This window comes from Pongo pygmaeus, chromosome 4 (genome assembly GCF_028885625.2).
Source record: "Pongo pygmaeus isolate AG05252 chromosome 4, NHGRI_mPonPyg2-v2.0_pri, whole genome shotgun sequence".
Taxonomy (NCBI): Eukaryota; Metazoa; Chordata; class Mammalia; order Primates; family Hominidae; genus Pongo; species Pongo pygmaeus.
Window position 1 is genome coordinate 117004155 of NC_072377.2, and position 16232 is coordinate 117020386.

The window sequence follows — 16232 nt, forward strand, 5'->3', positions numbered from 1 at the left end:
TCTACAAGGATCACCTACAAATCAATTGAAAATGGTCAACCATGCCAGGCATGGTGATTCACACCTGTAATTCTAGCACTTTGAGAGGCTGAGGCAGAAGGATCACTTGAGCCCAGGAGTTCGAGACCAGCCTGAGCAAGATAGCAAGACCCTACCTCTACCAAAAAAAAAAAAATAAATAAATAAAAATAGCTGAGTATGATGGTGCACATCCGTAGACCTAGTTACTTGGGAGGCTGAGGCTGAGGAGGATCCCTTGAGCCCAGGAGTTCAAGGCTGCAGTGAGCTACAATCTCACCACTGTACTCAAAAAAAAAAAAAAAAAAAAAAGAGAGAAAGAAAGGAAAGAAAAGAAAGAAAACAGATAACCAAATAGCAAAATAGTCAGAAGATGTGAATAGTTCCATCAGAAAATTAAGTTCAAGTGTCTAATAAACAATTGTGAAAAGATGCTTAAACATCACTACACATCAGGGAAATGTAATATAAAATAAGGTGCTATTTTTTTTGCCTATCAGGCTGCCCGAAACTTTATAATTTGATGACATGCAGTATTAGCAAGGGTGTGAAAGTAAAAACATCATCTACCTTTAAATCTTTTTTGTTTGTTTTGTTTTTTCTTTTTGAGACACAGTCTTGCTCTGTCACACAGGCTGGAGGGCAATGGTTTGATTTTGCCTTACTGCAACCCCCACCTCCTGGCTTCAAGCGATTCTCGTGTCTGAGCCTCCTGAGTAGCTGGGACTATAGTCGTGTGCCACCACGCCCGGCTAATTTTTGTATTTTTAGTAGAAACAGGGTTTCACCATATTGGTCAGTCTGGTCTTGAACTCTTGGCCTCAAGTGATCTGCCTGCCTTGACCTCCCAAAGTGCTGGGATTACAGGCATGAGCCACCACGCCCAGCCAACATTGTCTACCCTGTTCTTTTAAGAATAAATTGATACATTTTTGGAGGACAGTTTGGCATTATTTGCCAAAATTAAAATGCCTATGCTCTATGACCCTGTGTTTCTATAGGACTTCTAGGAATATGTTGTGTACAGAAATACTTAAGGGCAGAATACAGATACATATTTTAAATTAAATGAATAGTATGCAAGCTATTATAAAATAAGATACTGAGAATAGTGGGAATACGGTAGTCAAAGCACTCCTTTCCCTCCTAACTCACTGCTTGGGTGATTCAACAAGTGAAACAAGAACAGCCCTGGAAGAGGAGATCTCAGGAGGGTCTGAGGCTATGAGAAAAAATATGAGATTTCATTTGCAAGGGGAAGGAGTAAATAAGAATTCCAAATAAAATAAGAATAGAATGAAAGTTTTTAAATGTAAGTATTACCACAAACCAGAAGCAAACCTTATATTAAGAAAATAGTGACTGAGTGAAATAGCTCAGACCTGTAATCCTAGCACTTTGGGAGGCTGAGGCAAGAGGATCACAAGTTAGCAGTAGTGTTGGCACACAACTGTAAATCCCAGCTGCCTTAAGGAATGCTGAGGTGGTAGGATTGCTTGAGCTTAGGAATTAGAGGTTGCAGTGAGCTATGGTCATGCCACTGCACTCCAACCTGGGTGACAGAGCAAGACCCTGTCTTGAAAAAGAAAACAGAAATAATGAGGTAATCATCATTGCTGTCATTAATATGTTTGAGTAGCTTGCTGTTATCACTATTATTTAACTTTGTTTGACAGGCTTGACTAATGCAAGTAGAAAAAAACAAAATAAGTGTTATGAATCCTACACTATTTTTGAGCTAGAAAGGAAGAGATTAAATAATTATTTGTAAATGATGTGGTGGTTTGCCTAGAAAAGCTATACAAAATGAACTAAAAAGTATTTAAACTAGTAAGAGAATTTAGTAAGGTATCTTGAGTTAAGATACATACAAAAATCAGCAATAACTACCAGTTAAAAGTGGAAATGGGGGTAGGAGGACCTGTTCACAATAACAGGAAACTTTAAAGTAACTAGAAAAAGCCTGCATAAAGAAAAACATAAAGTTGTTGAAGGACACTAAATTTTTTGGAACCTAGAAAAATGATTATAAAGTTTATAATGCAAGAATTTCCAAAAACATTTATGAAAGAACGTATAATTGAAGATTTACCTTAGCATTTGTTAAAAGTTACTGTGAAGATGTTGGAATAATCACAGTATGATAATAGCACAGGAATAAATTTAGGCAAATGATAAAGACTAGAAAGAGGTACAAGAATATTTACCACCTTTATATGAGAGAAGTTACATTATAAATTTTGGAGAAAATGGTAAATTACTCAATAAATTATATAGGTACAACCAGTGACCTATTCAAAAAATGAGAAATTAAACCCTTAGCTCACATCTTAAGAAAAGTAACAGGTTGATTAGCTATTCAAATGTGAAAAATAAATCTAAAATTAATAGAATAAAATACAGACAAGAGATCTTCTTAAATATGAATGGAAACTCAAAAGCAATAAAGAGGAAGGAAAGTTGAGATTTATCTCATAACATTTTAAATCATTCATTGCACAAAAGATAAATTAGAAAAATATAACACATAAAGGGGAAAATGTTAATATCTCTAAAATATAAGAATTCCTACAAATTAATAAGAAAAAGACAACCCTGTGTTTTTGTTTTGTTCAGAGTGGGGGTCTTGCTGGTTGCCCAGGCTGGAGTGCAGTGACCATTCACAGGAGCAATCATAATACACTACACCCTCAAACGGCTCTAGCAACCCTCCTTCCTCAGCCTCCCACATAGTTGGGACCTTAGGCGTGTACATCGCACCTGCCTAACCCGTGTTTTTTAATAGACAGAGGATGTAATAAGGCAATTCATTAAAAAGATGGCAAATGACCAGGAAAACACAGATGACTAGTAAATAATTTAGGAAAACTCAAAATCCACTTTTGCCTACCTGTATGAGATGGTTAGTCTCCAGGTACCTCTTAACTGCATGGTTATTTATTTATTTACTCTTACTTGTTCAGTGTGTATTTGGTCACCTAGTATGGTGGTACTTACCCTTCCATAGGCATGTAAGCAGAGGTTGGAAAAGTGCACATCAGTTTGTTAATAGAGCTTACTACTGGGATGTGGGAATTGGGGTGAAGGTGTAACTACACCTCTATATTGCCATAATTGATGATGCTGTTTAATATAGTTTATCTCCTCCCTAGTTGATGGACACTTAAGTTGATTCTAATTTTTCAGTTAAAAACAGCTCTGATAAACATACTTATTCATGTCTTGTAAACAAACATGCAAGAGTTTCTCTAGGTGAGGAGTCAGCAATCTTTTTCTTAGAAGGCCACGTAGTAAATATTTAGGTTTTGTGGACCATATGGTCTCTTTTGCAGCTACTCAACCCTGCCTTTTTCTTTCTTTCTTTTTTTTTTTGAGTCAGAGTCTCACTCTGTTACCTAGGCTGGAGTACAGTCGTGCAATTTTGTCTCACTGCAACCTCCGCCTCTAAGGTTCAAACGATTCTTGTGCCTCAGGCTCCCAAGTAGCTGGAATTACAGGTGTGCGCCACCACGCCTGGCTAATTTTTGTATTTTTAGTAGAGACGGGGTTTCACTATGTTGCCCAGTCTGGCCTCGAGCTCCTCACCTCAGGTGATCCACCCGCCTCAGCCTCCCAAAATGTTGAGATTACAGGCATGAGTCACCACTCCCGGCCTCAACCCTGCCTTTTAACAAGAAAGCAACCATAGATAATTTATGAACACAAATGGGCATGGCTGTGTTTCAGTAAAACTTAATTTACAAAAACAGATGGCTTAGTAGGCCCTAGTTTGCTGACTGTTGCCCTAGGATATATATCTAAAAGCATAATTACTGGTCATAAGGTATGAGTGTTTTGAATTAGTGTTTGCCAAATTGCTCTTAAAGTGATCTTTTTAGTTTACATTCCTAATAGTAGTATGTGAGAATTCTTGTTTCTGTATGTCTTCTCCATCACTTGTGAGTCAGAATTTATAATTAACAGTCAGTGGGTAGTGAAACATTTTGTCATCTTAAACTTTGTATTTTCCTGAGCTACTGAAGTTGAATCTTGAATATATTTATTAGATTTTGGGGTTTTCTTTCTAAGTTACTTCTTCATATCCCTTGATCATTCCCTATTGTTAAATGTCTTGTTTTCATGTGTTTGAGAGATGTTTTAATATCCTCTTGATACCACTCCTTTGTAGCTAATATACATCTCAATTCCTCCCCACCAAATCTGTTATCTATATTAGCCTCATAACAAAAATAAGCTTTTATGATAAAGCTAAATTAGTTATATTGCCAGATTTATACATCTTTTCCTGTACTGAAGTCGTAAAGGTAATCTTCTATTAGCTCCTTAATTCTCTTGAGTTTGCTATTATGTATGTTGTGGAGGCAGGAATCTAACTTATATGTATATTACTTATATATGTGTGTATGTGTATTATACATGCACATGATTTATATATGTGTGTATATATAGTTATGTATAGTCATACATACACATGTATACATATATTTATGTTGTTAACTGAATTTCTCATTATCATGTATTGGATACTGCACTAGTTCCTCATCGATGAGTAATGTCATCTCTTATCACATACCAAGTTTATATATGCTGGATATTTCTGGACTTTCTTCTGTTAGTCCACTTTAGCTTCTCCATGCCTGCACTGATACCACATTTTTTATTGGCTGCAGTTTTATAAATCTTGATACCCAGTTGGGTGAATCCTTCTTTGTTTTTAAAAATGTAGTATTCTGACTTATTACTCTGTCATTTAAACTTTAATGTCAGCTTCTAATTCAAATAAAAGCTTCATGGGCTTTTGATTAGAATTACATTAAATTTATAGATTAAGGAAAAGTCAGACCTTCATAATATTTAGTCTTAGTTGAAAGGAACCAGACCTTCTATATTCAAATCCCAGACCTGCCACTTAGCAACACTGTGATCCTAGGTAAATTCTCTGCCTCAGTTTTCTTGTCAGTACAATACAGATAGTGATAAACTGTAAAATGTGAGGATTAAATGAGTTGATATATGTAAAAGCACTCAGAACCTGGCACATAGTAAACAAATTATTACGTATTGTTATTAATTTTATATCTCTCTATTCATTTAGGCTTTATTTTGTATCCTTCAATAAGGTTTTGTGAAATTCTCCACAGGGGTCTTATATATCATTTTAAAAAGTTATTCCTAGATATGTTACAGTTTTTGTTGCTATTATAAGTGAGAATTTCTTTAATTATATTACTAAATTACATTTAAGTAAAAAGTATCCAGCAGTCTTCCTGAAATATTTTATTATATCATCACCGGTTTAAGATTCTATACACTGTCATATTGTTCGCAGATAATGACAATTTGTTTATCTCTTCCAGTCCTTACAGCGTTTTTTCTTTTGTTGTATTGTGTAAGAACTCTAATACATCTTTGAATGGAAACAATGATAGTAGTCTTCTTTTTCTTGTCTTGACTTTAAAGGGAATTCTTCTAAAATTTCACAGTTAACTGTGTTGTTTACTCAGGGTTTTTGATATGTGCGCTTTATCAAGTTAAGGGATTTACCTTGTATTCTAATTTGTGGAGTTATCCTGAATCTGTATTACTATTGCAGTTTTTAAAAAATCACTTTTTTCTAAAGTCATATCAAGTCCATACTCCTGAACAGTTTGTTATTAAATATAATTTCACAAATATTCTTGTCATATAGAAAAAGGAAAGAAATACTTAGTGGTTAAGCATCCTAATCCAAAAATCCAAATTGTGAAGTGCTGCAGTGAGCATTTCCTTTGAGCACCGTGTGGGTGCTCCAAAAGTTTCCTGTTTTGGAGCATTTTGGGTTTTGTATTTTTATATTAGGGATAGGGATTAGGAATACTCAAGGTGTAGTGGCTTCTTCTATTTTCATATGAGAAACAGAAGCACAAGAAATGTCATGTCAGAAACCATCTACCTCACTGGACATCAAGACATAGACATGACCTCAGTATTTAGTGAGATACTGGCAATATGGAAATGTAGTGTAAAATGGAGAGGATTAGGAGATATAATTTCCTATTTTCATCCTCTAAATATTAAAAATTTTTATTTAGGACTGTATTGATGGAAGGGAGCTAATTATATAGAAACTGATTATATAGAAAGGGAGGAAACAATCAAATTTAGAAATCCAGTAATTTTATGTAGCTTGGCTATTTCTCTAAAGCTAGGAAGTATTTGCCACCTGGTTATACAAATGATCACTCATCTTTGCAATATCTTTAGAAAATTACCAAAAGTACAGGTACTTCTTCTTCAGATGGTTTTCATACTGTGAATTGGACATGGTAAGATTTGTTAATTAAAGAATATTCTTTTTTTTTTTTTTTTCTATTTTTTTGAGACAGTCTGGCTCTGTCTCCCAGGCTGGAGGGCAGTGGCGCAATACTGGCTCACTGCAGCCTCCGCCTCCCAGGCTCAAGCCATCCTCCCTCCTCAGCTTCCCAAGTCACTGGGACTACAGGCGTATGCCCTCATGCCTGGCTAATTTTTGTATTTTTTGTAGAGACGGGGTTTCACCATGTTCCCTAGGCTAGTCTCAAACTCCTGAGCGTAAGCAATCTGCCCACCTTGGCCTCCCAGTGTGCCGGGATTACAGGCCTGAGCCACGGTGCCTGGCCTGAGAGTATTTTTTTTTACCTTAAGTTTACTACTTTCAGAATCATGATAGAGAATCAGCTTAGTTATATTGTTAAAAAGAAAGAAAAGAGGGAGAAAATTAAGATAGATTAATTTGGGACTGTGAGCACAGCTTCTTGTTTTATTTATTTATTTATTTTGGGTGGGGTGGGGGTTTGTTTTTGTTTTTGTTTTGAGACGGAGTCTCACTCTCGCCCAGGCTGGAGTGCAGTGGCACGATCTCGGCTCACTGCAACCTCCGCCTCCTGGGTTCGAGCGATTCTCCTGCCTCAGCCTCCCGAGTAGCTGGGATTACAGGCACGCGCCACCATGCCCGGCTAATTTCTTTTTGTATTTTTAGTAGAGACGGGGTTTCACTGTGTTGACCAGGGTGGTCTCGATCTTCTGACCTAGTGGTCCATCTGCCTCAGCCTCCCGAAGTGCTGGGATTGCAGGCGTGAGCCACTGTGCCCGGCCGCGAGCACAACTTGAGTTTTTCTGTTCTTTGTTTATCATAAGACTGGATGATAACAGTAAACATTTTTACTATGGTAGTAAGAAAAGCATGAAGGCATTGTATTTAAGTAAAACTAGATGTGATCAAAGAGTAAGTTTTATATGAACGTTTTATAACTATATATATATTTAAAGCTAATTGCTATAGTACTTTTATTATTTATCTGTTGGGGGTGATATTTGTTCTGAAATATTTTATTGATGGAGAACATAACTGGAAAATGTTTGGAAACTACTCCATCTAGCTTCTAACACACCCCCCCCCTTATTGAAACAGTTTACTTTTATAATATAATTTTTGATTTCTCAATATTAGGATGTCAATAACTATAGAATTATTACAGAAAATGGTACAACATTGTCAGTACTTGTTTTTAAAACCTATGTGTTTGATTTGTCATAAACTAGCTTTATGAGAGATTTGCAAAGTCTTTATTCATAAGTGACTTGTTTTTTCCACTTCCACTAGTATTCATAAAAGTTAAAATGAAGTCTAGCTTAAAAAACACACACACACACAACATATTCCCCACATTGTTTCCATTCCATGTGGTTCAATCTGTAGTTACTGCTTTGTGACCACTTGATGGTCTCCATATAGTGGAAAAGCAAAAGCTCTATCCTCTTTATGATCATAGTGTTGGAGATAAAAATAATGTTTAGCCACAGTTAGGTGCTTGGAAAGGCTGAAAAATACTACTAACTTATGACAGAAGTAACTTTGGGGAAGAGTTGGGCCTACTGTTTAAACCAGGGGTCCCCAACCCCCAGGCCATAAGCAAGCATTACCACCTGAGCCCTGCCTCCTGCCACCATCAGTGGCTGCATTAGGAGCATGAACCCGCTTGTGAACTGCACATGTGAGGGATCTAGGTTGCAGGCTCCTTATGAGAATCTATCTGATGCCTGAGGACCTGAGGTGGAGCAGTTTTATCCTGAGACTTCCCCTGCCCCAGTCAGTAGAAAAATTTCTTCCACGAAACCAGTCCCTGGTGCCAAAAAGGTTGGGGACCCTGATATTTATGAAAACAAATCAGATGTTCTTTCCCTTTACCGGTATACTGTGTTTATATAAATTTATTATATTGTATTGATGTCTGGATTAGTATAAAAGATTAAATGCAGGTGTAATTTTCTCTTTGTTGAAATATTTTTTGAGAGTAAATTTTCACAATGTGTATTGTGTCAATTTTCATAATGCATGCAACATACAATTTGATATATGACTTGTATTTCCAGTTTTACTAAACAGATCTAGAGATCTGTTGAATAAAGTCCAGTGTATTTTAAAAAATTGAACTGACCCAGGGCCGGGCACAGTGGCTTACGCCTGTAAGCCCACAGCACTTTGGGAGGCCGAGGCAGGTGGATCACAAGGTCAGGAGTTCGAGGCCAGCCTGGCCAATATGGTGAAACCCCATCTCTACTAAAAATACAAAATTTAGCTGGGCATGGTGGCGCACACCTGTAGTCCCAGCTACTCGGGAGCTGAGGCAAAAGAATTGCTTGAACCCAGAAGGCGGAGGTTGCGGTGAGCTGAGATTATGCCACTGCACTCCAGCCTGGGCAACAGAGCGAGACTCTGTCTCGAAAAAAAAGAAAAAAAGAAAAGAAAAATTGAACTGACCCCAATTTGTTATTAAAGGGTGAATATATTTATATGTCTAGCTTTTTAAATAAGAATGATTTGACATAACCCTGAGCTGTTAAGTGGTAGCCATAGTATGATTATTTATATTAATATTAGTAATAAAAACATAACTAATTAGGTTTCTTGTTTTATTTTAGCGAAGAATAGCCAGAATTCAGCAAATCGAAAAGGACATACTTCGTATACGACAGCTTTTACAGTCCCAAGCAACAGAAGCTGAGGTTAGTAAATTGCCTTTCTTGTTTGTGGGTATAAAAAAATAGGTAGTTATTCTAAGAAAAGAAAATGTGTATAATTTAACGTGGCACCATTGAAATATAGATGTTCTTTCAGAGAATTTAAATACCATAACTTTTTTTCGTGAAATTAAATTATCAAAAATTTTGACTATTTTGATTTTATCTAACTTTTAGGCAGTTAAAATTTATAGAATTGTAAATATAGATACCTTACTTTAGCTGTCAGTTTACATATAATCAAATAGTTAACTTAATTTGGCTACTATCCAGTAAGTAAACTTTTTTATAGATAATCCATAGTAAGAATTAATAATACACATTTACCTGTGCTTACTCCACAAACCCCATTAAAGTGATAGTAAAAGGATACAATGAAAGAGGCATTAAGACCAGGGAAGGTGACCACAGTAAAATCTGTGAAGCTGGAAAGCAGGTAAACAAGTGATAACATTCTAGCATATCAGAGAGGGTTGACCCATAAGGCAGCAATAGGAATGAAAAGTCATGAAGCAACTAGATACCTCTGGATGTGAGAATAAAAAAGGGTTAAAAGCAGGAAGATATTTGAAAATCTGTTAAGAAGCTGATGGACTTTCCAGAACCTCCCTACAACCTGTACAGCTAGGTGACTGCTCCTTTCCAATCCCAGCAAAAGATGAGAGCTTTTTCCTCTGGAGAAGCGGAGAGGGTAAACAAAGGGTCTTTGGTTAGGGGTCAGCCTTGTTTAATTGAACGTGAGGGTATCATACGAAACACTGAATTACATGAAAATTTACCTACTGAATGCTGAAACCCCCACTGGCATCAAGGCTTATAATCTCCAGGGAAGTTTCTGGAAGGAACTTCTGTAAGAAATGTGACTAACCCTGATTCTGCTGAGAGAACATTAAAAAGGGAGAAAAAAAATGAGAAGAATGTGACTAACTCAAGAAAAAAAACTTAAAGAGACTTACATGGAAAAATTCACCAACAAAACAACCCACCTAGATCACCCTATAGGGTAACTATAGTTGACAAAATCCATTCTTCAGGCATAGAGCTTCATTTAACTTTTTCATAGATAGCCCGCTCTTGAATATAAGTGGACACTAACTACCAGACAGTATAGGTCATTCTAGGAAGGTTCAATATCCAAATAAAAGGAGTTCCAAAAAGAAAATGGAGAAATTGGAGACAAGAAATTAGAGAAATAAATCAAAATTTCCCAGGAATTTTAACAAGGGTCTTAGTTTTCCAAAAAATTGGTCTCTCCAGTATCTAACATCATGTATAAGAATAATCCTACACTAAGGCACATCATGAGGAAATTTCAGATCACTGGGGATAAAAAGAGTATTCTAACAACCTTCTGGAGAAGGAAGAGAAAACAATTTTTATATAAAGGAAGAGGAATACAAATGCCTTTACATTTGTAAATAACGGCACTGGAAACTGGGAAGTAGGGTAGCAGTGTCTTAAAAATTTTTTTTTTTTTTAAACAGACATGGAACTAAGTCTCTTAAAAAAAAAAAAATACAGGATGGTCTAGCTGGGTTGTTTTGTTGGTGAATCCTTCCATGTAAGTAAGTCTCTTTAAAAAGTTTCTGTCCCCCAGGCTGGAGTGCAGTGGCGCAATCTCGGCTTACTGCAACCTCTGCTTCCTGGGTTCAAGTGATCCTCCCACCTCAGTCCCCGAGTAGCTCATGTGCCACCATGCCTGACTAATTTTTGTATTTTTTGTAGAGACAAGGTTTTGTCATGTTGCCCAGGCTGGACTCGAACTCCTGAGCTCAAGCAATCTGCCTGCCTTGGCCTCCCAAAGTGTGGGATTACAGGGGTCAGCCACCGTGCCTGACCCCTCTTAAAACTTTTGAAAGAAAATATGTGCAGCTATGTTTTGACCCCAGTTCTTTGACACCACTGTATATCCTCCAGTTGGGTTCAGTTTTGATCCTAACTACCCAGAGTTAGAGTCAACTCCACAAGTAAAAGACAAAGTCGATCACAAGACTGTCCACTTCAAACACCAGCCACAAGTTTTGGGTGTCCCTAAGCCACCAGGACTGCTGCCAAGCTGTCTATAAATTCCACCCCTGTGTGAGTGTGCTGTGGTACCATTCCATTCTGACACTAACTACCCAGAGTTAGCACAGCCCGAACAGGTTAAGAGCCGACTCCTTCACAAGACTGCTCCCACCTCAGATGCCAGCCACAAATGTTGGGTATCCCCAGGCCACTCACATTTCTGCCCAGTGTGTTACAAATTCCAGGCTTCCCACATCCCCTTCATGTTCAGTAATTCATTAGAATGGCTCACAACTCACTGAAAGTGCTGTACTTAGGATTAACGGTTTTATTATAAGGATACAGATCAAGAATGGCCAAATGAAGAGACATATGGGGCAAGGTCTAAGGAAGCGGGTAGGGATGGGGATGGGGGTGCAGAGATTTCATGCTTTCTCCTAGTGGAATCTAGGCATGTCACTCTTCCAGCACTTCATTGTTTTGTTTTTGTTTGAGACAGAGTCTTGCTCTGTAGCCCGGGCTGGAGTGCAATGGCATGATCTTGGCTCACTGCAACCTCCACCTCCTGGGTTCAAGCGATTCTCCTGCCTCAGCCTCCCTAGTAGCTGGGATTATAGGTGTCTGCCATCATGCCTGGCTAATATTTTGTATTTTTAGTAGAGATGGGGTTTCACCATATTGGCCAGGCTGGTCTCAAACTCCTGACCTCATGATCTGCCTGCCTCGGCCTCCCAAAGTGTTAGGATTACAGGCGTAAGCCACTGTTCCTGGCCTTTTCCAGCACTTCAGTGTATTCACCAACCAGAAAGCTGCACTGAGTTTTGGTATCCATAATTTTTATTGGAATTTTATTCTGTGGGCATGATTAATTAAATAACCCTTGCCACATGAGGATTAAACTCAATTTCCAGCCTCCTTCTCTTCCTGGAGGTCCGTCTGGCCCAAAGTTCTAACTCTCTTATCACATGGTGACAGCCACCCATCTTTTTGCTCTCTGGTGGCCTACCCTGAGTTGCCTTATTAGCATAACACACACCCCTATCATTTGAGAAATTCCAAGGGTATATGAAGCTCTCTCAGGTACAAATGAACAAAGACCAGCTATATTTTTTATTATACCATTCTAGCCTTTCATCAAAGTGTTAAATTTGAGAGTGGAATAAAGACACTTTTAGATAGGCAAAGTCTATCTAAAGTCTATAAAAGGGTGAGAAAAACACCCTTTTCTGGAACCTATTAAAGGATAAACTCAAGTGAAATCAAAATGTAAAGCAAGAAAAATGAATTTTTGGAACTCAAGACCCAGGGGATTAATACAAGAGAAAGAGGTGAGTGAGACTGCAGAGTAAAGATGAAGGGACATCCTGAGATAAATGGTAAAGAAAGCAACCAGTCCATATTGGAACTATTGAGAGGATTCTAGGAGAGGTTAAGTCCAAGAAGATGAAATCAGCAGAATACCTGCTGTTTCTGAATGTATTGAAGGGAAAGAAAATGTACACAGTAGGAAAGAAGCTGAGGATCAGTCATATGTACCCAGAAACCCAAATGAACAAAACAATAAAGATAACCTTTAACTCCATGGACAAGAAGAAGTTGTAAAGGAAGGTGATCATAGTATACCACCTGCCAGCTACGATTAGAATTTAATAGTCAAAGTAATGTAAATAGTGAAAAATTTGTGTAACAATAAAGTGGAACTGAAATAAAGCATTCAACTGAAAAATGCAGAACTAGCCATTGAAGCAGGTTATTTGGAGATCGGAGGGGGTGAGTATCCCCCCTTCCCCAAAAACTCAGCTGAAAGAGATTACAAAGAAAGAGTTCTTTCAAAAAGCATTTTCATCCGTGTCTGGCTTTTTTAATATCTGAGAAACTTTGGATTTAGTACATCTGAATCTGAAATATGTAGAAACATGTATTTGCTAAGTAGACAGTTTAAGTACAATGTGATAGTCATAATCCTAAAAGCAATTTAACATGACTGTCTTAAGCAAATATAAGTCAAATATTTGCGATTTAAAGAATGTGTTCATTTTTGCAATGGACTCTTTTTTTTTTGCTCCTTTTCAGTTCTGTTGGTATTGATGTATGTAGCATTCTACTTATTATGACCCTTTTGGCTTTCTACTGAAGTTTTTAATGTGTCTTTCGTCCTTAAGCAAATTCGTTATGGTCTATTTTTTAAATTATTTTTAAATAGGCAGTGTTTTGGTTTTAATTGAATAGCTTTAGTTACAGTTAGTTCTCTTCCCCCCATCTTTCTTGTATTCTGATTATTACTGTTTTGCTGCATCTAACAGGTTTTGATATTTCTAAATCAATAGTCACATTTTTTTCTAGTTGATTCTTTTATTTGTATAATATAAAATAGCCCTCTATTTTATTTAATGCTGTTCACCTTGAATTTCATTGTAGTACCATTTATTAATAGTAATCCTCATTTTCCAGTACTGTTACAAGTTTCAGGTTGGAAACTTGTTTGTGTTTCTTGTATCTGTTCAAAACTTTTTATTCATATTATTGGATTTAGGGCAGACTGTCTGCTACTATGATCCAATCTCTTATTGCTTCCTTTTGTTATGATAATAGTTACATCAGTTGCATTATTCTGATAGTTTGTAAATGTAAACCAAAGGAAGGTGCCATTTCACATTTAAGAAAGAACAAAACCACTTTTTACAGTTTTGCCGTTTGTGGGTTGTTTATTGCATTATTTTATTCTTCTAATGTAAGTTAGAGGGAGAAGCTAGAAGATGGAGAAAATTGGAGATTGGACACTTGCAAATTAGTTCATAGAGCAGTAGATTTAAGAAGGGGAAAAGCTTCTGCCAAATAATTTCTCTATCATGAAGCATATTTCTTATAGCATTTTCTTTGGCTACCTGTATTATAACTCTGGTTTAAGGTCTAGGTGCTGGACATGATTTAAGTCTAGTAATTATTACACATGATTCAAAACTCAGAAGTTACGTAAAGGTATGTGAGGCAACCAGTGCTGTGACTTTCTTGTGTGTTCTTCCAGACATAGTTTATTTATTGACAAGCAAATACATTGGGTGGAATGGGAGCTGTGAGGACAATGCAGTGTGTCTTAAAAGATAATAGCAAATGAAGAATACTTACTAAAGTCACAGTATTCTTGCAACTCATTAATAAAGATAAACACAACTCAACTTTTAAGTGGGCAAAAGATTTAAATAGGCATTTCACCAGAGAAGGTATATATAGGAATGGCAAATAAGTACATGAAAATATGCTCAATCATTAAGGAAATGCAAATCAAAGCTCAAGTGAGATACTGCTTCACACCCATTATGATGGCTTTAATCATAAAGGCAATAATAAGCATTGACGAAGATGTGGAGAAGCAGGATCCCTCATTGCTGGTGGGAATTTAAATAGTACAGCCACCATTTTAAAACAGTTGAGTGATTCCTCAAAATATTAAACATATAGTTATGTGACTCTGCAATCTTACTCCTAGGTATCTGGCCAAGAGAAATGAAAATATATGTGTACACAAAGACTTAGACTTGTATGTTCGTTCACTAGCAGCATTTTTTCATAATAGCTTCAAAGGAGAAACAGTGCAAATGTGTATCAACTAGTGAATGAATAAACAAAATTTGTTGTATCCCTTCAGTGGAATATTATTCAGCAATTAAAAGTAAGTTACTCATGCAGAATTTATAACATGGATGAACCTCCAGAACATGCTAAGTAAAATAAGCCAGAAACATAAGTCCATTTATATCTAATGTCCAGAAAAGGCAAAATTTCTAAAGACAAAAAGTACATTAGTGGTTGTCTGACTATAAGTGGAAATGAGGATTAACTGTAAATGGACAACAGGAATTTTATTGGAATGATGAAAATCTTCTAAAACTGGATTACAGCTGTGCTTGATAAATCTAAAAGTCATTTAATTGAACATTAAAATGGATAGATTTTGTGATATTTAAATACCTCACCAAAATTTTGTTTCAAGTTCTATCACCTAAAGTAGAAAACCTTGGAGAAGTTGTAAAGCAGCTATGGAAGTGAGGAAACTAGTTAGAATTAATCTTTCATAATAGTGAGCAACCACTTCTTTTGTCTTCAGTGTATCAAAGTGCAGGCAGGCCTGTAGCCTAGGATCAGTGAAAGAATAAAAAGAAGTAATTAGGAAAGAGGAGGGAGGAAAGAAAATGAAGATAGTAAATGTTAAATGGTAGTTTGGGTTGGAATTGCCTGGATTGGAATTCCAGCTCTGACTCTGCCATTTACTAGATATGTGACTGAAAGCCGGTTACTTACGTTCTCTGTGCCTCCATCTCTTTATCTATAAAATGGGGATAATGGCCGGGCACTGTGGCTCATGCCTATAATCCCAGCACTTTGGGAAACTGAGGTGGGCAGATCACTTGAGGTCAGGAGTTCAAGACCAACCTAACCAACATGGTGAAACCCTGTCTCTACTAAAAATACAAAACATAACCAGGCATGGTGGTGGGCGCCTGTAATCCCAGCTACTCGGGAGGCTGAGGCACAAGAATTGCTTGAACCCGAGAGGTGGAGGTTGCAGTGAGCTGAGATTGTGCCACTGCACTCCAGCCTGGGCAACAAAGCAAGACTCCATCTCAAAAAATAAATAAATCGAATGGGGATGATAATACTTCATAGGGTTAGTTTGAGGATTAAATAATAAGTTAATAAGTGCTAAGTGATTAGTGCATAGTAAACACTGGATTTTTTTTAAATGTTACCATATGCATCATCCTTCACCATCATCAGTCACATTTCTGGTTTCTCCCACTTGTCTGGCTTTTTTTTTTTTTTTTTTTTTTTGACACAGTGTCTCAGTCTCGCCCAGGCTGGAATGCAGTGGCACTGTCATAGCTCACTGTAATCTCAAACTCCTAGGCTCGAGATCCTCCCGCCTCAGCCTCCCTAAGGGCTAGGATTACAGGCCTGAACCACTGTGCCCAGCCTCTCTGGCCTTTATAGACTCATCTTCCTTTCTCTGGACATTAATTAAGGGTATTTCCTAAGGCTTATTTTTCTTTTCTCTGTATCTTCTCTTCCTAAGCAGTCTCATTTATGCTTAGGGTTTCACTGACCATATATATGCTGATGGCTGTCAAATTTATTTTTCTAGCCCTGAGCTCTGTACTAAATCTCTGTGT

The 16232-nt window shown here is 37.2% G+C and overlaps 1 protein-coding gene across 16 annotated transcripts in view; it reads left to right on the forward strand.

Annotated features, from left to right (window-relative positions):
• The window catches only part of APC (APC regulator of WNT signaling pathway), a 139444-nt gene that overhangs the window by 76093 nt on the left and 47119 nt on the right, over positions 1-16232 (forward strand). For all 16 annotated transcript variants that reach the window (XM_054488715.1, XM_054488718.1, XM_054488724.1 and 13 more), the window contains one exon: positions 8959-9042. In XM_054488715.1, coding sequence (XP_054344690.1) covers positions 8959-9042 — 84 coding nt within the window. The remainder of the gene's footprint in view (positions 1-8958; positions 9043-16232) is intronic.